Source organism: Cricetulus griseus, chromosome 9, assembly GCF_003668045.3.
Source record: "Cricetulus griseus strain 17A/GY chromosome 9, alternate assembly CriGri-PICRH-1.0, whole genome shotgun sequence".
In the NCBI taxonomy this organism is placed as follows: domain Eukaryota; kingdom Metazoa; phylum Chordata; class Mammalia; order Rodentia; family Cricetidae; genus Cricetulus; species Cricetulus griseus.
The window spans coordinates 12,308,261-12,331,423 of NC_048602.1; the positions used below are offsets into that span (position 1 = coordinate 12,308,261).

The following is a 23,163-nucleotide window of genomic DNA, read 5'->3' on the forward strand; positions in this document are numbered from 1 at the left end:
TGGTGGATGTGGTATTGTTTTCTGTGTTTCCTTTTTGGATTTTGTAATATGGGATTATCTATTGCCTATGTTTGTGTAGGTATAGCTATCTTGCTAGGGTTGAAGTTTTCCTTCCAGTACTTTCTATAGGGCTGGATTTGTGGACATGTATTCTTTAACTCTGGTTTTGTCATGGAATATCTTGTTTTCTCCATCTATAGTAATTGAAAGCTTTGCTGGGTATAGGAGTGTAAGCTTGCATCCATGGTTTCTTATCCATATCTATCCAGGACCTTCTGGCTTTCAGATTTTCCATGGAAAAGTCAGGTGTAATTCTCATAGGTTTACCTTTATATGTTACTTGACCTTTTTCCTTTGCTGCTCTTAATATTCTTTCTTTATTCTGTATGTTTGTTGTTTTGATTATTATGTGACAAGGAGACTTTTTGTGGTCTACTCTATTTGGTGTTCTGTAGGTTTCTTGTATTTTCATTGTCATGTCTTTCTTTAGGTTGGGAAAGTTTTCTTCCATTATTTTGTTGAATATGTTTTCTGCACCTTTGAGTTGGGTTTCTTCACCTTCTTCTATACATATTATTCTTAGGTTTGGTCTTTTTTACAGTGTCCCATATTTCCTGGATATTTTGTGTTAGGGATTTGTTGTATGTAACATTTTCTTTGGTCAATGTATCTATATCCACCAATGTATCTGCAACACCTGAGATCCTCTCTCTCATCTCTAGGGTTCTGCTGCTTATGCTTGCATCTGTAGTTCCTGATCGTTTACCAAGATTTCCCATTGCCAACATTCCCTTAGTTTGTGTTTCCTTCATCTCCTGTATTTCAGTCTTCAAGCCTTGAACTCTTGATTGCTTCCTTTAAATATTCTACTTTTTTCTTGTTTTCTTTAAGGAGTTTGTTGATTTCTTCCATTTTTTGTCATTCCTCAGTTTCTTTAAAGGAGTTTATCATTTCCTTGTTAGGGCCTCTATTAATTTCATAAAGTTATTTTTAAGGTCGTTTTCTTCTACTTCATCTGTGTTGGGATGTTCAGGACTGGCTGGTGATGGTGTCATATTGTTCTTTGTGTTGTTTCAAGTATTCTTATACTATTGTCCACCCATCTTTGCCTCCAATGGGTGCAAGTGGTGCCTGTTCTTCAGGGGATCCCTCTTCCTCCTATTGTTGTAGGTGGGGGCTGTGGATTAGGTGGTCTCTCCTCCTTCAGGTGGAGGCAGGCCTCTGATTCTGCTAAATGTGATACATCTCTAGGACAACTCCAAGTGTATATGGGACCAAGGCTCAGATGGTTGCAGATGCCATGTTGGATGGGTTGATGTGTGGGAATGATTCCCTCAGGTCTTGGGGTCTTTGGTGGGAGTGGATGGAGTAGGGGACATGCCCCAGTTGATTAGGGCCTAGAGGGTAGTGTCTTCCAGCCTGGGGCCCAGTCACTCACCTCTCCAGGTGGGGGCAGGTTCAAGGATCAAATGGCAGCAGATGTGGTGTCAGATGGTTTGGGGTATGAGGAAGCTGCCCCCAGGTCTCTGGGGCTTCAGTGAGTGTGGATGGGGCATGCAACTTGCCCCATGGGATTAGAGCCTAAAGGGTAGAGAACTCTAGCTGGGGACCCAGGCACTCCCCTCTTCAAGTGGGTGCAGGGCCAAGGCTGCAATTCTTGTTGTTGCTTTTTGAGACAAGTTTTCTCTGTGTATTTTTGGCAGTTCTGAAACTTACTGAATAAAACAGAATGGCCTTGAACTTTGAGATCTTCATGCCTCTGCCTCCCAAGTGCCTGGATTAAAGGTATGTACCACTGCCCAGTCAGCATCACTATCTTTAAATGAATTATATGCTTACACAGTCTCAATATCCAAAAATATCACCTACGTGAACAAAGATTCTTTTAGAGAAGATACACCTTCTTATAACACTCTGGCCAGATCTTCAGATAAGAGCTTCAGTCTAGAATCTCCTGTGTCTCAGAGACTAGCTACACATGTTACAGCTAGTCCTCTCTAGACTTTCCATTGCTTAGTTTTTTTTTTCCCCTACAGGATCTCATAGTGTAACTGTGGCCCCATTACAGCAGGGAGTAATCCTAAGAAAAACAATGCCCCCTTTCACTACTGTTGACATTAAGGGTATTTTGGTGTTTTTTTTTGTCTCATCATTAAAAAGGAATGATTATCACCTGCTTAGGGTTGGTTTTAAGTTGTGAGGGGATGGGTATGGAAGGTGATGGTCAGACTCGGGTATCTCTTTTAGATAAGTTTAAGGGTATGGATAGGGAGTGTATGGTTAGGATGAGATTATAGGTATATTAACATATCTTCTCCTGAACTAATTTTAGCAACTATTAGCTGTAAGTAACTTATATTGTTTGTTTCTTGTATTTTGACTATGTAGGGTCTTCTCTCTGTTTACGATGTCTTGTACACAATGTAAAACTATCTTTATGTATATATTTTGTATTTTGATACAATTTATGATATTTTTTTCATTTTGCACTTTACAGTTCTACCTCTAGTCAAGGCATTTAAATGTTTTAATAATTAGTACTCCCTTGACATGAGACACAATTGTTCCTGACAGCACCGAGCTCTTCCTGAGAGAATGCTGGGCACTGATGACACTCCATCTAGAGTTCATTCTCTTCTTGGCTACTGGCCTCCTTGGCAAAGAACTGCTCCTACCTCCACCACCGACCTTGGACATGCTATCCTAACTGGATTTGCAGGAGATAAACTTAAAGAACATTGTTGAACCTTGCCAAGTCAGGGTAAGACAGTTTTTCAATTTCCATGCTTTCAAGATAGTCTTCTGATACTTTAGGCCTCAGCCAGTGTTGGTTGCCCTGACGTTACTGTGTGACCTTGGGTGACTTCCAGGTAGCCTGTTGTTTCTGTCTTTGTTTGCATCTCTTTTTTTTTCAAGACAGGGTTTCTCTTTAGCTTTGGAGGCTGTTCTGGAACTCACTCTGTAGACCAGGCTGGCCTCGAATTCACAGAGATCCACCTTCTCTGCCTCCTTAGTGCTGGGATTAAAGGTGTGTGACACCACCACCAGGCTTTCACTTGCACCTTTTGGAAGTCACACACCTGCACTTCCTGCCTACCCTAGTATTTTTATTTTTCTTCTCAGGTTTTTGATGAGGTTTAAGACTAGATAGTTATTGCTATATCCTCTCATATCTTAGATAGACAAGACTTAGACTTTCCAGATTAGGACTGCTATCAGTAATCTCTGTCACGCCTTTACCCGGATATTGGACATGTAGTATATATCTATTGCTTAGTGTTGCTCTCACTGGTAGTAGGTTTCAATTTGTGTTTATTTACCTTTTATTTTTGTGGAATATACTTGACAATTATTATCATTGCATATAGTGTTTGCATCAGGCTTAAAACTTTTTTATTTGACTAAATGGGGAATTGTAGTGGTCTTGCTGGTAACCCTGTTATGGTGGCCACACCCCTTTGGGCATAGCTTCAGGTGGACAAAAACAGAAAGAGGGAAGTTTAAAGCATGACTTCTGTTGTGTGGTCTTTTCTCTTGGGTCAGCTGATCCCATGGGAAGGGCACAAAAGCGCTCTTGTGGTTCATTATATTTTTCTGTGTAAGAGTTCCCCAATAAACACTCATTTATCATTTATCTTGGGTCTAGTGAAATCAATAGGCACCAATGCCTTCAAACAGCTGGGCATGGTTCACTGGTAGAGCCCCTGCACAAAATCCCCCAGTGAGGGACTGTGGCTCAGTAGTAGAGCCCCTGCCTAGAATCCTGCAGTTACATGCTGCAACCAGATGCAGTGTTAGAGAAGCAGCTTAGAATTCACCAATGAGTAGTTTTGGTGTGTGGCTCAGTGGTACAGACCCCACCTAGAATAGCCAGTAAAGGGCTTGGGTGTGGTTCAGCTGTTGAGCTCCTGCCTAGAGTCCCTCAGTGAAGGGATGGGGCATGACTCAGTGTTAGAACACCAGCCTCGAATCTCCAAGTGAGGGGCTGGGGTATGGCTCAATCTGCTTAGAATCCCCCACTGAGGGACTGGGGCATGTTATGGTAATTCTTTACACCAAAGCCACCTGAGCCCTGCTGCCATGTGGGTGCTTTCCACCGGCCACCTGGGACATTATAGTCCCAAATCATACACAGAGACTTATATTAATTTACAATGCTGGCCAATTGCCTAGGATTTCTTATATGCTAGCTCAGTCTTAATTATCATAAATCTATATATTTTGTAAGACTTATGGAGGACACCTTCCGCTGGCGTCCTCTTCCCAGGATCACATGGCGGCTCTGTAGCAGGAGAAAGCCTGAGGAAGAGCAAGAGAATGAGTTCCTTCTAATTGTTGTTTATATATGAGTCTGCCTGCTATGTCACTTCCTGCCTGTATCACAAAACTTCCTTTCTGTCCTTCCAGTCCAATGCAGACCACCCAATCAACACTCTGTCCAACTCTAGATAAAGTTCCAATTCCTAAAATTTGTACATCCACCTCTCTAAGAGGTCATCCCTGAGGCCAGGATTTTTGGGTAATATTAGTGAGAAACTGTTCTACCTGTACCTCTTATAATCAAGCTCCATTGCAAGCAGGCTGTAATCCTAAGGGCATTCGGAGAAATGAGGGTTGGCAGATGGATGCCTTTCACTTTGCAGAATTTGGAAATTTGAAATATGTGCATCATACTATAGATACATTTTCAGGGTTTCAAGGGCTACTGCTCTCAACTCTGAAAAAGCTGATTCTGTTATTACACATCTGTTAGAGGTGATGGCTGTTATGGGTATACCTGTACAAATAAAAACTGACAATGCTCCAGAATATGTCTCCACTAAATTGGAACAGTTTTTCAAATATTATAACATAAAACACATAACTGGTATACCACACAATCCTACAGGACAAGCCGTGGTAGAGAGATCTAATAGAACACTAAAAGAAATGCTCCATAAACAGGGAGGGGGAACAAAACCCCCAAACATAGGCTACATAATGTGTTATTAACACCAAACTTTCTTAATGCTAATGAGAAAGGACAAACAGCTGCAGAAAGACCCTGGACTACGGAAAAAACTGTAGAGCTGAATCAGCTGGTGTACTTCAAAGATGTGTTGACCTCTGTGGAAACCAGAACATGTGTTACATTGGGGAATGGGTTTTGCCTTTGTTTCTACAGGAGAAGGAAAAATTTGGACACCACCAAAGTTGATCAAGATTTGAGTCGAAAAAGAAAAAGCTCTTGATAAGGAAGAACAGGTAACATACCAAGGTATATCTCATAAGTTGTATAGAAACCTGCAAAAGGAAAGCGAAGTGTTTTGGTTTTATCTTCACAGGAAATCATGCTCTTGCTCTTCCTCTTCCTCCTGCTCTCTGCTTTCTTCTCTACTGAGTCGCCATGTGACCGCCAGGAAGACAGGACACATTCTGCCGGTGTCCACCATAAGATAAGTCTTATGATTGTGGTTGATAATTAACCCTGAGCTAGCAGATGAGAAATCCTAGCCTTTGGCCAAGCAGCATTTGTACCTAATATAAGTCTCTGTGTGATACTTGGGACCTTAAGATGGTGTCGGGCGGAACTCGGGTGGACTGGCAGAAAGCGCCTGGTGGTGGCCTAGCTTGGGTGGCTTTGGAGTAAAGATTTATTGTAACATGGGCATGGTTCAGTGTGGTATCCCTGCCTAGAATCCCCCACTGAAGGGCTGGAGCTTGGCTCAGTGGTAGCATACAGCCAAGAATCCTCCAGTGAAGGTCTGGGGGCATGGTTAATTGGTAGAACACCTGCCTAGAATTCCCTATACAGGAGTAGGGTTTGTGGTTCAATGGCAGATCACCTTTCCAGAATTCTCATGGTCCTTGGTTCAATCCATCCACAGCACCATAAGGGAAAAGAAATGTATTTATTGAGGTTTCCACAGAAAAGCATGGTAGGACAGCACCAAAAGGTTAGGGTAATAATTTTGAACAAACTCTCTCTCTCTCTCTCTCTCTCTCTCTCTCTCTCTCTCTCTCTCTCTCTCGTGCGCGCGTGCGTGCGCGCACTCTGTGTGTGTGTGTGTGTGTGTGTGTGTGTGTGTGTGAATGTGCATGTGTGCACATATGCAGAAGCTATCATTCTCCACATTATTCTTTTCAACCTGTGTCATTGAAGACGCCCAAAGCAAAGTTCTTGTTTCTGCTGCCCCTACTAGTGCTAGGGTAATAGGTCACAGGGCCATATCATATCCAGATGTGTACATGAAGGATGGGGATTTGAACTCAGTTTCTCATACTTGCATAGTAAACACTCTTAATAAGAGAGATGCCTCTCCAATCCAGTTTTTAATTTCTCTAGATTCCAATGCCTTCCACAAAGCTGATTGTGGGCATGGGAAATAGCAACTCGGTATGTGACAGTAAGGGTTTTCTTTTTTTTAAAAATGGGTAATGGAACTTGAATGTCCCCTATAGATTTATATTTTAACTTGATCCTCTGCATGGCCCTAATTGAGATGGTGGGACTTCTTGGAAATGGAGCCTTGTGAGATGCCCTTAGTCCTGGGGTTATTTTTGAAGAAGCTTTGGGTACCGCTGCCTCTACCTTTCTTTTTGCTTCCCTTTTCATGAAGTAAGCCACTTGCTGCACCAAATGTCACCTACCACTACTGTATAACATGTCCATCAGAGGGTCCACAGAAATGGGTCTATCTGATTACAGTGGTGCCTTCAAAACTGATCTTAAATGAACTTTTCTCTGTGTTTAAGTTAGTTGTCTTCTCTGTTGTAATTGCAGTGATGATAAGATGAGAGTGGACAGTCTGAGCTCCTCTGGAGTTCTCCTGGTGCTGGAGCTCCCATGTAGGCTAATTCTTTGAACTTAAAGAGAAACTGAGGGAAGAAAGGATTCTGGAGACAGCAAAACAGGTTCTTACACAGGGGGAATATTGCGTGCAGTACTGCCTTCTTACCTATTCTGTTAAGTTTAATGTCATGCTGAGCCCAGTCAGTTAGTTTAGGCCTACAATACTAGCAATCAAGAGGGTGAGGCAGTAGCATTTTAGGACTGCCTGGCTTACAAAGAACAACCCTTTCTCTATTTATCTCCATATCAAATTTTCAAAGACCCAGGGATGTGGTAGGGATTTTGTGTTTGTTTAGATAAACAGTTTCAGTGACAAACTCACTTGGGAAGTGTCTCTTTGAGGGATGGTCTACACTGGATCATTCTTTGGGGTTTGGGGTACCTTGATTGTTAATTGATGTAGTAAGATCCAGCCACTGTGGGCAACACCATTCCCTGGTTTTGGGACCTGGATTATATAAGACTAGGGAAAGTTAGCTAAGCACAAGCAAGCAAGCAAGCGTACATGTGTTTGTTTCTTCCTGCTATTGACTGTGAATGTGATGTGAACATGTTTGAAATTCCTTGATTTCCTCTCTACTAAGTGCTGAATCCTGAAATTGTGTGCAGAATAAAATCTTTCTGCACCGCATTGCTGTTTGTCAGGGCATTTGATCATGGCAACAAAAATGGATCTAGAATGGAGTATCTCCTTGGTTTACTTGTGAAATCCCACACTTAGTGTCTTCCTTGTTCCCTACTGGACATTCAGGAAATATGTCAAATCAATGGTGGAAGTCTGAGAAAATTCCCTCCCTTAAAGGATGTTGAAAGGACTTAAATTGTAAAGTGGTTTTCCATGTAATGTACTTTGTGGGCATAACAAAGGCATTCATTAATTGCAATTTCATTATGAACACTACAAAAATTAACAAAATATTTACTTTGTGAAATGGAAAATCACTTGTAAGAATGAATGCTGTCAATGGAAGCTTGCAAACAAAATTTCTTTGTCAGTTGTAAGACACATTATAAGCCACACTGTTTCTATATATGTGGAATTTGTGCTGTGTGTGTGTGTGTGTGTGTGTGTGTGTGTGTGTATGTGTGGTATGAGTATATGTGTTGTATTTGGCATGTGTGTATGTGCTATGTGTATGGTATGTGTGGGGAGTTTATGTAGTCTGTGCTGTGTATGTGTGTGATGTGTATGGTTAGTATGTGTTTGGTGTGTGTACATGTCATGTGTGTGGTGTGTGTATATGTTGTCTTAAGTAGTGTATGTTATGTATAGGGCATGATGTTTGTATGTGGTGTGTGTGTGTGTGTGTGTGTGTGTGTGTGTGTGTGTGTGTGTGTGTGTGTGTGCCGGGGTTTGTGCATGCACAGTTTTTATGTGGATACTGGAGATCCTTGTGTTTACACTGCAGATGGTTTTTATCCCCAGCACAACCATAAGCCCAGCCTGCCCGACTTGCTTTCTTTCTTTCCTCTTCTTTTCATTCTTTGCTATGTAACTTGCTTAGTTGAGGGCCCCAGATCCCAGGAACTGTAGTTACTGGCAGTTGTAAGCTCTCCAGCTTGGATACAGGGAGCTATATCTCATTCTCCTACAGGAATAAGTGCTCTTCTCTACTGAGCTGTCTCCCCAGCCCAAAATTGCTAATGGAAGTGCCTACATTAAGTCTATGGAAGTGTTTCTCAAACATGAAGTTCTAAAGATCCTCCTAGGTCAACCACGACATCTGTTCTAAAGTTTCTTAGGATGGAACAACCTTAGGATGGATATAGAAGACATTACACATTCATTTAAAAAAAAACCTGTAGTAGATTTCTAAACCTCCCGCTGTTTCTCTTCACCTCTATATCCCAGGTGCCCATACTTTACCACAAAACCCTGTGCCTGACACCAACTGGCCAAGGTGAATAAAATACGAGAATGTGCAGTGCTCAGGCCTATGAAGAAGGATAGGAACAATAGGATGGGCTAGAGGCAATGGATCACAACATGTCTCTGTATTTCTCAGTCTGGATTTCACCAGCCCTTTTTCCATCTCTGTGTCCCTGAACTGTGGACTTATTGACTAGACTCTGAAGCTCCTCCACCAAACACAATCTTCCTCCTGATTCACTGCTCCACACTCCATTTCTCCATCCCAAAACCCTTCATGGTGCTCAGATGGAAATGCTCAAGAACTTCCCAAGGCTTTCCACTGTTGAAGAGCAAACTTGACTGGTGTGACAAACAGGAAGTTCATGGAGATTCATGTTATTTTACTTTCTGCAGCTACACATACTATGCCCACACACACTGCTTTCCTGGAAGATGGGATAAATGATAAATTTTATCCAGAGAAAGCTTCTGCATGACACACTAGGGCTTCCCATAGTGCCTCATATATACACTCAGGAATAGAATATGCTGTAATCCCATGTAGATTGTGACAGTATCTCCCTATTTTCTCCTCAGCTGCAGAGTCAAGGCCGAGACCTCAAAAGCTATCCATAGTGAATCCTCTCGCTGAATTCCCTGATGATGCCTGGGTCACATTAGAAAAATAGCTACACTTGAGTTCTGTGGTTTCAGGTAACCATCTCTCAAATACCATTCCTCAGGGGCCCTGCTCCCAGCTATTCTGAGAATTTCACAGCTTTGGACTTGGAGTTTCATAGACTACACACACACACACACAAATGTTCCCCTATAAGATGCACAGCCCAGTACATTTACCAGAACCTATCTTCCTACATACCTTCCCACTACCGACCTTCCCACTGTTCTTACTCAAAAGAATACTAGAAGCTTCTCTAGTGCCACACCATGGCTGAAAGAGCAGAATTTCAAACACGTTGAACAAAGGATTTGCAACTCCTTGATCCCTGTAATCATTACTTTCTTCCTCCCAACTCTTGCCTCGTCACCATGACTACTTGCACATTTCACCCACTGGAAGGATTTGAGTAAGCTTATGGGGTCTGTTTGAAAAATGTTCTCCAGGAAAGGCAGAAGCCATTGTCCAGGAGAGGGACAGTCCTTGAGCTGAAGCAACCCCGGGTTCAGACTAGCAAGATTCGGAAGAAGGCAGATTGCCATGGTATTCCTTGGCATGTTGCATATTCCTCTTTTGCTTGAAGGGCAGACTGCTCTGTCTGTTGTCTTATTTATGTAGTTGGTGGAAGGTGATATGCCGGGTAAATCTCCTGGTAACTCTGCCTATCGTGCTACAGGGAGCTTGATGAGGCAAATGGAAATTTAATATCTCAGAGGTGAATTAAGAGCTGCCTGTTGATTAGCCAATGCTTCTCAGACACATCTTTCTAGGTGATAGTGTTAAATAAATGATGCTTCCCATAAGTACCTGCCTGTCCCACCAGTGTGGTGTTTAGAAGCTAAGTTTCATGGCTCAATGCTCAAAGGGTGGCTTCCAGACACCTGTCAAATGGTATCAAGATAGTAAGAGCACATGACTCATAGAACTGGGGTCAACCTGGACACTTTGGGGATGGGGATTTACTCTGGTTATCAGAAAAGTGTGAAAGAGATGAGAGACAGAGAAGGTTTGAGTACACATTGGGCAAGTTTAAGGAACAATGGGTTTTGTCACTTTATTGAGTTGTTTGTTTACTTATTGGTTACACTCCTATTATATTAAACATTTGGCACTAGCCACCTGCTGTTCCAGGTTCTCATAGTGGAGCAGGGAATAAAGAAACAAGTTGTCCCCTCATAAACCTGACATGGATGGGATGGGATTTGCAGCAAGAAGCTCTTCTGGAAGGGACTTAAGGTAACTGGCAATTGAGAAATCGCAGGTAACAATGACGAGGTGTCCAGGAGACTGGGTAGTGTGATAGATGCTCTTCAGTGTTAACTTGACTGTATCTTGCATCAACTACAACCCAAGCTGCTGGGCATTCTATGAGGGATTTATTGACCACACCTTCTGGCTGTCAGCACACATTAAAGCAAGTAGTTGTGCATTGTTGCCAAGAAAGATCATGATAAAAAGCATTTGAATGTGTGCGTCTGTGGACTGCAGAACACAGGAACCTAGATAATATAGTTTGAAATAAAAGACACACAAACACCAAAGATCACATGCCATGTCATTTGGCTTTGTGAACCATACATTTTAGGAAAATCTATAGAGGCAGGATTCAAATCACATACAGAGTTCGTTGGATTAGATTATAGAGCATTGGGAGCTGATACATTGGGACTGTAAGATGGAAGAGTGTGAGCGGTGATCTAGGGCCTTGTTTCCAGCAGGTCTCTCAGGGGAAGAAAGAAGGGTCCACTCTCAACAGGACTGGAGACACGACCTCAGCCAAGTTATCGGGCCAAGAAGCAAATCTGGTAGTCTGGGGGCACTCTTCCAAAGCCATTCTCCTTGGGACTGAGGTCAATGTCCTTGGGAGCCATGAGACTGGACAGAGAGAAGTTCTGGAGGAGGGTGGTGAAGAAAAGGAACAATTCGTTGCGGGCGATGCCTTCTCCAAGACAAATGCGCTTTCCTGTGGGCAGAGAGAATGAGTCATGTGAGCCCCAGAGCATGTACAAACATTGGACTGTACCATTGCTAAACAAAAGAACTCTGCCAATTGCAATGAAAACGGATGTGTTTGACCATCACCTGCAATTTCAAGGAGAGTAGTAAGAAATTTTCCAAACCATAAAGAATTGGTGCAAGGGCCAGTGACACATCCCAGCAAAGAAAGCCACCCACTATCAATGCTGATGGCATGAGTTCAATACCCTGGTCCCACATGTTACAGGAGAGAAGCAACTCCCACAAGCTGTCCTGTGATATAAACACACACACACACACACACACACACACACACACACACACACACACACACACACCAACACCACAGCATACATGTCTATGAATATATCCATATACACAATAAATAAATAATTCGTAACATGGGTGTTGATGGATGTCTCGTGGTCACTTCTGACACATTTGTGCATTTTGTTAGGTTACCAGAATCCTTTCTTCCAGATCTGTATGAACCTACTTATAATAGAAACCAAATGTGAATGTGTACACCAGCATTATGCAACATTTTTTAGTGTTCCTCCTTTTCCATGTGATTGGATTGGTACCTAACAATGGCTGCCCAAAGAGTGTTTAGAAAGACTTGTAGATTAACAACTAGATTGTGTTATGAATCCTATATAAGCTAGACATGAAGGCACATGCCTGTAAATGCAACCACTGGGAGACTGACACAGGAAAATGCTGGGTTCAGAGCAGCCTGTACTACATAGCAAGACCTCTGTGTGGGAGTCTTTTCTATCTCTCCTCTCCTTCCCTCTGTTCTTCCCTTCTACTGTTTACAACCACAATTGTATATACAATTGACGATGGGCAGAGGGCATGATAAATGATCTGTGGTACCCACTGGGTTCTCAGGGAAATAAGGAGCTTTGGAGGTTTGTCACCTTGGACATCAAGGACCACAGAGCAAAGGCAGCCTGAAAGCTCAGGCAAAGACTCAACCCACCACCTGCCTTGTACCTCAGTGATTTTTTTTCACTTTTTAAAAACTCTTTTTATTTATTTATTTATTTATTTATTTATTTATTTATTTATTAGTTCAAGTTAGGGAACAAGCTTGTTTCACATGTAAGCCCCTTCTCCCTTTCCCTCCCCTCACCCCCATCCCTCCTCTCCCACCCCCAACCTACCCTCCACCCCATCCACCCACCACTCCCCAGGCAGGGTAGGGCCCTCAACTGGGGCTCTGCAGTGCCCTCCAAATCTTCCTGTACTGTGCCTGGGCCCATCCCACATGAAGGGATACACTCTGGTCCTGGACACATGGGTACCTCAGTGATTTTTAATCTGCAACTGCCACCAAGTGGATGAGGGATTTCCCAGTAACCCCAGTGCCGTAATACAGTTCTTTGGAAACTGTGCCTGTATAAGGGTATATAGGGGAATCACACTATCCTTTTAGGAATGAATCTCCAGAATTTAGGTGACATGAGCTTAGAAATTCATGGGATATCTCTCTGAGCTGGTTTTCCTAGAACTGGCTTTTGTGACCTGGATGTTTTTAGAGAAGCTTTTAATGGCTTATCTCACTCTCAATATAATATCCCCATGCCTGGGGCTGTAGACTTAGAAACTATCAAGTCTCATTGGCTCTAGTATCCTTTTGGATTGCTTGTTTGCTCAGTTTTCTTGCTTTCTTTCAGTCGACCTGAACCTGGGTCTGTACCTATCATCACTAGGTATCTTTTTATCAGTTCTTTTCTGCTTGCTTTTTCTAACCTTCCTAGCTAACATCCTAACCCCACCTCCTTTTCTGTCTAAATATATCTAGCCATGCATTCCTTGACATCTTCTTCTTTTGCCCCTTTTCTCAACATTCCTGCCTTTCTAAACTTGCATCTGTTATGGTGACAATTCACTTTTGTCTCATGCCTTACATGTCTACATGTCTGAAATTGAAATATGAAAGGAGACTACTATGCTGGACAGAGCCAGGAGTCAATGAAATGACATGGAAACTCACGACTAGACTATTCTTAGCTGAGACCTTTCTCAGCAGGAGAACCCCTGGTGCACAGTCCTCAGTTTAGGGATGACAGAGAGCAGAGAGGCTCAGCAGGAATACGTCTTCTAGAATACAGCAAGGAGTTGGGGGCTCTTTCAAAGATAACTCGCTTAACACACTCTCAGCCCAGGATTCCACCCCTAGCCCGAGAACATGGGTTCAGGGGGACAATAAAAGGTTAAGTATTCGTTTCTAGAACACCTGTTTCTCCAAAAGATAAGAATTCTGAACACCAAGCTTCTATGTTTACATCCCATAGAGTTCATTAAACATGGCTGAAGGCATCTTTTGCATGTAACAAACTACCCAAATGCAAAAGGTAAATGAATTACACACTAACTTGAGATTATAGTCTCCCAATGAATAACTAATCTCAGTCACCAAGAGCAGTTGACTTATCCCAGGCTGCCAACTACTCCAACATTACCAAGTAATGCAAAAGCAGAGCTGGCACCAATCATGCTATGTGTTCAATGCCCATATCCCTGTTGTATAAACAGAACACATGTCCACACTGATAGTTGCTGTAATTCAGACCTTTCTCTGGTTCAGGATATTATCCATCATGAGTGGATTCTTGGCTCAAATAAATGCTGGTGACTTTGAAGTATCATAGAATTTAACAAGAGTATGCAACAGGGGCAAGTGTGTCAAGGCATGCCCCATCTCCCCATTGCTCAGAGCTAAAGTCTGTCTCCCCATTCATCAAGACCTTACCCTGTTGATAGCAGTGTACATACATGATGTCAGTTGATATTGCCATTGTTTATTAAGAAAATGAATGTGCTCAGGTTTAGAGGTTTTTAAATACTTCTCAAAGTCCTCACAATGAGGATACACCTTTAGTTCAAGAGTCCCTTATGGGAATTTAGGTTCAGTGAATGGAATTGTTCAGAAAAATCAACTGGAATAGACTCAGTAAATATGGAACTAGTCCAGTCTGTGTCCTGGAGTATGTTCCTTCCCTCTAGTGTCAGGGAAAGGAAGCACAGGTGAGTCTCACCTATAGAGAAGGGCATAAAAGCTTCATTTTTCTTCAGTGCCCCATTGGCATCCAGGAAGTGGTCAGGATTGAAGGTATCTGGTTGTTCAAAGTGCTGTGGGTCATGGAGAGCTGAGCTCAGGATGGGGTACACTTCAGTGTCCTAGGAGACATTATGAGATACAAAGATGTCAACATTCCCTAACTCACATATTCAAACATTCAATCAATCAATAAGACACCTGAAATTCTGGGGAATCAACAACAGGCTGGTACTAGGATGGAGGAGAAAGCTTGAAGCTCATGGAGTAGAGATGTGGAATGGCAGCCGGTCTCACCTTGGGGAGCAGGTACCCGCGGAACAAAGTGTCTTTGGTGACTTTGTGTGGCACACCAATTGGGATAAGGTCTGAAAATCTCTGAATTTCATGGATGACAGCCTCAGTGTATGGCATTTTGGTGCGGTCGTCAAGGGTTGGTAGGCGGTTTGAACCGATCACCTGATCAATCTCCTTCTGGACTTTTTCTGCACAGAAAAGATCTACTTGGTCAGATTTGTAGCAATGATACGTTATTCTATGAGCAACAACCCAGCAAAGAGGGCAGCAACGAGACTCTCCTAAAAAACTCCATGTACTTGAGGGTACAAAACTGTCCTGAACTTAAGCGACTGATCCTCTGTGCCCATGCTTAAAACTATATAAATCTGTCCTCTGTGAGGTTCAACCACATTTCATCAGGGACTTAAAAAAAAGAGAAAAAATACAGCAAAGGGCTACTGCATAAGGATAATTTAAAGCAATCATATTGGTATGAGAGTGTGAGGAAGAAAATCAGCAAAAACTCTTACCTTTGCAAGGGAATGAATTGTCTCTTTATACACACACATATGCATTAACAATACACTCAAGCACACATAAACACATGCATACACACATATACACAAATGCACATACAAGGACACACACACACACACACACACACACACACACACACACACACACTCACAGACACACTCTCATTCAGGCACATACCACAACTTTACATGGAATTTTTTGTTAAGAACTTGAGGCTCTTTCCTCAGAAATATAACTAAGAAGTAGGTAAATTAGTAAATGAGAGTATCAACAGATGAGCTTAAAAAGGAATACATAAGTAAATCAATGAATAAATCAATTAATAAGTAGACAGGTTTATGAATTAATGAAATGAATAGACACTGAACTTTTAAGTCGACAGATGATTCAAACTGCAGGAATCTTTGACAAAGGAAAGATGAATTCAAAGGCCAATTGGTGTAGGGAAAAAGGAATGAAACATGTTAATAAAAGGACATATAAGTATATGAATGAATCAATGACAGATAATTTATTTAATTCTACTGACCAAAGGAAAGACTAAGTTGATTAACTGAAACAAATTAATGAAATGACTTGCAGGGCGATTAAAGAATCATTTGGTCAGTGGATTGAAATATGGTTGAATGGATGCTTATTGTGGGTGTGTGGGGGATGTGTGTGTATGAACAAGAATTTATAGTTGGATAGGTAGAAGGGTGGTTGAGTAACTAGATATTTGGAAGGATAGATGGCTTAGATAGTTGGAAAAAATGAATGAAGGTATAGGTGGATGACAAATGAGTGGACATACAGGCAGGTGAGCAAATAGGAGAAGTAGATGGATGAAGAGATGCTTTGATAGATGAATGTAAAGATGGAAGGGAAGAAAAAAAGGAAGTAACTAAAGAGGAAAAGAAAGTTGAATCGGTGGAATATCACACTTTAATTGACAGTAAAAATGGGTCAGCTGGGTATTGATTCACACACTACCCACAGCACTGTCTTAGTTTAGAAGTAGACCATAGCCTTCTGCGTTCCAGATGTAAGAAGCACATGTGTCTCTCATCTTCGCAAAACTCCAAAGCCAAAAGGGAGTTAGAAGCTCCCTCACTGGTTGCCAATGACACACCTGTGACATGGGGGTATTTGAGCATGAGCAGGAAGCCATAGCGGAGCGTGGTGCTGCTGGTCTCGGTGCCAGCAAAGAAGAGAGACAGCACGGTGATCACAAGGTTCTTGTGATGGAATTCCGTGTGTGGGATGGACTTCTCCTGGTTCCAGATATGAGAGGGAAGGGAGGGTCAGAGGTGACTGGAGCCTTACAGGAAGATAAACACATCCTGTGATCTGTCCTTCTGTCTCACATTATAGAGACTTTTTGACATTTCTCAATCCTTGAAAATGTATCTTGGTCTCTGTGTGTTCTGTCTTCTCTCTCTACTTTACTCTTCAATAGTTTATCATGTTTTGTCTATCAAACTCCCTCTTCCTTTGAGACCATTTTCATTTTATTGTCCCTTGCACTGTGATTCTTCTTCAGCCTTCTTTGTCCCTATTTCATTTTCTCCTCCCTTTCTATTCTTCACTTTCTAGATTCTAGTCCATCTCCTCCACTCAATTTCCTGTCTCTCCTTCCCATCATCTGTCTCCCCCAATCTTTTCCTCTGCTCACATCCTCAGCTTTTACTTTTACCCATCCACTCTCTCATTCACGCAGGACTTACCTTCTCCATGCGTAGAAGGTAGGTATCAATGAAGTCTCTTGGATTACTGGGGTCCAAGTTTAGCCTGTGCTTCTCCACACTGTGTCCAATGTAGTCAAGGATTTCCTGCAGGTTTTTGCAAACTTGTACATGGGAACCAGGAAAGTACTTCAGGAAGCCAGAAAAGAACTCAAACATCTGCATGAAAGAAGGTTCCAGGAGGTCACCTGGAGCTATCAGGTCTCAAGAAGCAGGATGTGTTTGTTCCTAGGTTCCCAAATGTCATGAGAATCCACTCTCCTTCCACCCTCTGCTCTTCCTGCTATTTGCTCATCTCTTGTTCCTTCATTTCGAGTCTCATGCACACATACATACAGCATGCTGTCATTCTCTCTCTCTCCGATTCTTTCCCCAGAACTTGTATTTTCTACCTCTCTTTCCGAAGCCATCATTTTGTTTTTCATTTTATTTTTCAATCAGGGTCTCTTGTCTTTCAGACTGTACTCAAACTCAATATTTATACAAAGATGTCCTTGATATTACTGATCTGGGGTGTGCTGGGATTTCACATGTGTGCCAAACATAATCCAGCTTATTTTGTTCTAGGAATTGACCTCATGATTCAAACATGATAGACAAGTCTTCTACCCATTTAGCAACAGCCACAATCCACCATGTTATCATTTTCTCATGTCTGGAAGGGTCTGTATTTCTGTATTCAGGTATCTCCACCTTTCTTTCCTCCTTCCAGGCCTAAGGCCACTTGCCTCTCCATATTGTCTCTGCCCTGTGCCCCATACTTTTCTCTGTAAATGGAGTTCTTAATTGGTCTGTGTAATAAAACCTGGAGCCAGATATAGAGGATTTGTTCAAGAAAGATATAACCACATCTCTCCCTCCTGCTCTCAATCTTATCTCTTCATGTTTTCTCTGTCTTTCTTCCAGACCGTCTTCACCAACAGAACAGAATCTCATTTCTTCTGCCTTAGATGATACTCTCCCCAACCACTAACCTGAGTGGATAGTGAGCTAATGATTGAGAAAGTCTGATAGAACAGGTCCAGCAGGCGCAGGAACTGGCCATCTTTGTAGTCAAAGCGCTCTCCAAAGACAATGGAACAGATGATATTGGCTGTGATGCACTGAAAGAGGAACTTGGGATCCAGAGGTGCTCCTGGAGGATGAAGAGGCAAGACAGGAGACATGGCATCAAGAGGAACGTTTGGCCTTGTCACTATTTCTATACAGCTGTCACCACCACTCACTACTCAAAGAATGGCAACATTTGCTACCCTATTTTCACATATGATGCACCAGATCCTGCACTAGAGATTGTACAAGCCATTTTATTTAATTTCTTCTCAATATTACACATAATGTACAATGACATTAGTATGCAGAGATAGTCACTAACTTCTCCAAATTAGCAAACCTACTTATGACTGGGACCAGGACACAGACCCATAAATGTGAGAAGGAAAGCATGTGAAAGTTACTCCCCACCATGAAACCCCTCCCAGGCCAGCATTCTGACTATAATCCAATACATAAATCCCCCTTTCAGGAATGGTGCATAGAATGGTCAAGTGGTTTGTTTTATGGATTTAGTAGTCTCTCATCTCTGAGTCTTCCTCTATTTCTTCTATGATTCTAGGCTCTGTGGTGTTCCAAGAACCACCAGCATCTGGCATCTGCCGCCTTTGAATTGCAGGTTTCTTCATGGGCCATCATAGTGGGAGGGATGCTGTCAGTCCAGCAATATTGGGCCATTGTTACCACTCTCTCAGGGTCTCACCTGTCTAATGTTCCTGATTGCTCTGCAGTTCTTTCCCTGATGTGTGTCAGTTCCTTTCTCTTTTCTCACACACTACCTACTTTCTTCCCCTCTCTATTCTCCACGTTCCTGCTCCACTGTGTTTTCTCTTCTGTTTGATCCCTCAAGCTCCATACTAGCTTTTTGGTCTATGTCAACCTATTTCTCCTTCTGTCTTCATAAACTCTTGATATCCTTCTACTCTCTTTGGCCTCTATGTCTCATGTCGCCTGAGAAATCTTAGAAGATTGCAAAAACCAGCCTGAAGAATTGAGTTGCTAAAAACAGACTCTGTCAACAGAGTGTCCTGTTATGGAGTTTCTATAAGTACCCAGAAATGCCTATAACTCTCACAAAGTAAATCACCCACAGTGCCTCTTTGCTCGTTGTCCTATTCAGAAGATATCCACAAGGTAAAACACAGTTCCTTACTTCTAACACTTGACTTGGACATACACCATGTTTTGAGACTGTTTAACATATTCAAGATGGCCTTGAATACCACATGAAGTCAAGGATGACCGTTACCATCTAAGCTCCTGCCTAAAAGTCAAGTATACCAACCCTCTAAGCTTTTGCCTAAAATTCAAGTATACCAATACAAACAGCATGTGACACCATGTCAAGGTTGTGGTTTGAAGGATAAGAAAAGAAACTGTATGTGTGCTGGGCTTGCACAAAAGCATGTATCTCATTTTCTCTTTGAAACAAGATTTCATGATGTAGCCAAACTAGCTTTCAATGTATGACCCTCCCTGTCTCCGGCCCCTGAGCATTGGGAGGACAGATTTGTGCCATAATGACACATAATATTAACCCAGGCATGAATTTCCCTGCTGGTAAGTAGCCAGCATGCAAATGACTCAATATATATTTCTGAGTTGTTCTTACATGTTCTGGATGTCACATTTCTTCCCCTATCTTTCTGTATTTCTCTCTCCTATCTCTTCCACTCCCCAGTGTGTGTGTGTGTGTGTGTGTGTGTGTGTGTGTGTGTGTGTGTGTGTGTGTGTGTGTACGCACGCAGGTGTTTCTTTTTCTGCCCATGTATATCTCTTTTCTTTCTTTGGATGTGCACTCATGACTTGCGTCACCATCTTTCTCTATATACATTATTTGGGACTCACCCTGAGATTTCCGTAGCTCCTCTACCAGGCATTGGGCCTCCTCCTGAATCCTCTCCTCTACACTCCGCTTTCCCATCCCAAAGTCTCTCATGGTGGCCAGAGAGAATCGCCGAAGGGCCTTCCAGCGTTCCCCATTGGCAAAGATCACACCTAAAAATGTAGGGGGACAGACGAAGTTCAAAGAAACCTGGATCCTTCCCCTCCCCAGCCCTTGCCCACCCTTCTATCAGATTCTCCTCTGTCTGTGGCCACTCTCCATCCCACTTCGTACCAAACTTTGAGCGTCCTACCATAGTCCATGAAAATAGGTTTAAGCACAGCAATTGTTATCCGGCCAGAGAAAGCCTCCGCTTGGTCCACCAGAGCCTCTCTTATGGCCTCTGTCCCATACAACATGACCACCGGCTTTGATCCCAGGTACAAGGTAAACACATCTCCATATTTTTCTCGAAACTGCCAAAAATAAGGGCACCATTGTTGAGGTAGTCAGGGCAGACATTGTTGTTACACTGTTAAAACACTTAGACACATATTGGTTAAATAGGAACCCCTCCCCTGGCTACCATTTTCATTCTGAGGCGCTAGCAGTGTCAGGGTTGACCCACCACTATGGAGGTCTGCATGGATGTTGGGCATTGTGAGCAATACTACATTATAGTATGGCTGTGGATATGGGGCTCATGCTGCAAGCCCAGCACTGGGGAAGTAAATGAGGTAGACCTGGAGTTCAAAATCACCCCTGACTGCTGTTGATCTGGAAGCCAGCCTGGGGCTACACGAAACCTTGTGTCAAAAGATAAGCAAGACACAGATGTGATATAGGAAAACTGAGAGTGATAAATTGCCATTACAATGGATTTAGCATTAAACATGTAAGGAAATGCTCGGTTGCACAAGGTAGGGTTTAGCTAAAGCAGTACTGCCTCTAATGGCACTCGGTGACAAGTAGTAAAGTAAGCAGACATGTTAGAAACTCTAGGCAAATAGCCGTACCTTGAACATAATTGTAGTTTAGGCTTCCTGCAGTTTAAGCTTCTGGGAATATGTTTCTGTTAATATTTGTTTGTAAAGATTGTTGCAAATTGGGCTCCATTCCCATATCAGAGAAAATGGCTGTACTGGGCAAAAAATGGGGGAAAAATGGGGAAAAAAATGATGGTTGAGTCCTGGTTTTCTTATCAGGAAGAGTATAATTGTTCCATGAAGGCAGGATGGCACTGAGTGTGGTTTTTGAATAAGATCGAACCTAGGTTCACTTATTTGAATGCTTTGTCACCAGGGAGTGTTACTATTTGAAAAAATTAGAAGGATTAGGAAGTGTGAACTTGTTGGAGGAAGTGTGTCCCTGGGGGTGGGCTTTTAGATTGTAAAAGCCCGTACTAAGCCTGAAGTTTCTTTCTATGCCTAGGGGACAGCTACCGCTCCAGTACCCTGCCATGCCTGCTGTCATGTTCCTTACATGATGATGATGAACTAAATATCAGAGATTATAAACAAACCAACTAAATGCTTTCTTATAAGAGCTACCTTGCTCATGGTGTCTCTTCACAGCAACGGAAGAGAGACTGAGGCAGAAGTAATATGATTCAAAAGGAACAACACTTGTTGGGGATGCTGTAGCCACGCCTGCTTAGGGGCTGGCTACAAGTGTGTCTGACCACGCCTTCGAGGGCGTGGTCAGGGTGATGTAGAGTGAGGGACATTCAGGTGGAGGGTTCTGCTTTGGGTTTCATCTTTGGCTTGCTGTACGGACAGCTAGCTGCCCTGCCGGCTGGCTGGGTCGCTCTGTAACTAAGGCTTTTCCCTATTAAATTCCCTTGTGTGTTTACCTGGCTCTGTATTGGTAATTTCCCACAATAAACACTGGTCTACTTTAAAAGTAAGGGTGACAATATCTTTGCTATAAATCTCCATTTAGCAGAAATAGGCAGAATTGCAGTTCCTATGTCTGTAACATATGTTTAATGCCTCAACATCTAATGGAACCTAAAAGATATTTACAGATGACAGCACATAGGGATTGCTAGTGCCTAAGTTCGACAGAAGCTGTTAAAAATTGCTCTTTGAGGGCAGTTTCTCTAGGAAGTTGGCCAGAACCTGATGTGCTTTATTAAAGAGAGTCTTTTCTTACTTGTCTAGTGTTTAAAGTAGATTGTCACTGGTGAGGGGAGGCCGCTTAAGCTGCCACTTCAGTACAGATACAGATACAGACATTGATAGGAATATGATGTGACTGTGAATATAGATATACACATAGACTTAGATATTGATATAGATATGGATGTCAATACAGATATAGATCCTGGTCCATACCCTTCAGTCTGGACAGTCCTGAAATCACAACCAAGAACCATGGTTCCTCTGACCTACCTTCAACATGTTCAATGCCTCCTGGCGACACTCAGAAAGAATGGACCTGTCCCACCCACTGGGTTATATAGAAGGGGAAAGTGAAAATCTCCTAGTAGTGGTCCTCCATTTAGTCACAACTATAGTATGTATGATTGGGAAAATACCTCACAATGAAACCATCTGGGCACCAACTGGGAATTGGTCCCAGGAATATCACAAAACTCCAGTGTTGAAATCCCTTGAGAAGAATGGTGCTATGTAAATAACAGACTCTCATCCGCTTGCGTAAATTTTATCTGATTCTAGTTGCCAAACTGCAACTAATAGGAGAAAGCCTAGGAATTGCTCAATACCTGATGTTATTTTATGAAATAGTGCTAAGAAAAATCTTCTATACATATTTAATCAGTGTTGAAATCCCTTGAGAAGAATGGTGCTATGTAAGCCAGTATGATCTGTAGAGTCACGATGTAGCTTAAGTTGTCTCAGATTTGTCATTCTCAAGCCTCAGTATCTGAAGTGCTAGGGTTGCTGGTGTGGGCCAAACCTAGCAGAAAATGTCTTTCTCCTAAGTATTTTCATTCCACAGCTGGGTAAATGTACAGGTAAAGAATCTGCCTTTATGTAGAATCATCTATAATTTTTGAAGATGAATGAATACATACAGAGAAACTTCACTTCCAAATACTTGTACAACGTCAAAAATACTTACACCTGTTCAACAAATGATTGAACCAGATTATTCCTAGAAAGAATCCTACTAACATGACATTACACTAAACAAACAGTGTTGAGTCCACACTGGGAAATCTTGTGTATCAATGAAATAAAAATCTGTGTATCAGATGAATGATAGAAATGATCACCAACTTAATATTGGCTTGAAAGCAACTTCTTACGTTTGCTATTATTTAAATCAACCTTGATCACCTGTAAAGTTAACCTGCTGAGTCAGAATAATGT

The 23,163-nt window shown here is 42.2% G+C and overlaps 1 protein-coding gene across 1 annotated transcript; it reads right to left on the reverse strand.

The window, feature by feature from the left end:
- Window positions 1-11,144: 11,144 nt before the first annotated feature.
- Window positions 11,145-22,227, reverse strand: LOC100760248 (cytochrome P450 2B1-like). Its single transcript, XM_035449112.1, has 9 exons — window positions 22,219-22,227; window positions 20,139-20,301; window positions 19,849-19,998; window positions 17,922-18,082; window positions 16,930-17,106; window positions 16,335-16,476; window positions 14,705-14,892; window positions 14,388-14,529; window positions 11,145-11,326 (listed from the first exon to the last, which is right to left on the reverse strand). Exons 1-9 carry the CDS (start codon window positions 22,225-22,227, stop codon window positions 11,145-11,147), a joined length of 1,314 nt encoding a protein of 437 aa, XP_035305003.1.
- Window positions 22,228-23,163: the final 936 nt, after the last annotated feature.

What these genes read in the sequence shown, in the direction of transcription:
- LOC100760248 (XM_035449112.1), bottom strand. An exon ending in TTAGCTCACTATCCACTCAG is followed by an intron (nt 17,107 to 17,921) that starts GTTAGTGGTTGG and finishes TCTTTCATGCAG; the next exon opens with ATGTTTGAGTTCTTTTCTGG. An exon ending in ACCTTCTACGCATGGAGAAG is followed by an intron (nt 16,477 to 16,929) that starts GTAAGTCCTGCG and finishes ATCTGGAACCAG; the next exon opens with GAGAAGTCCATCCCACACAC.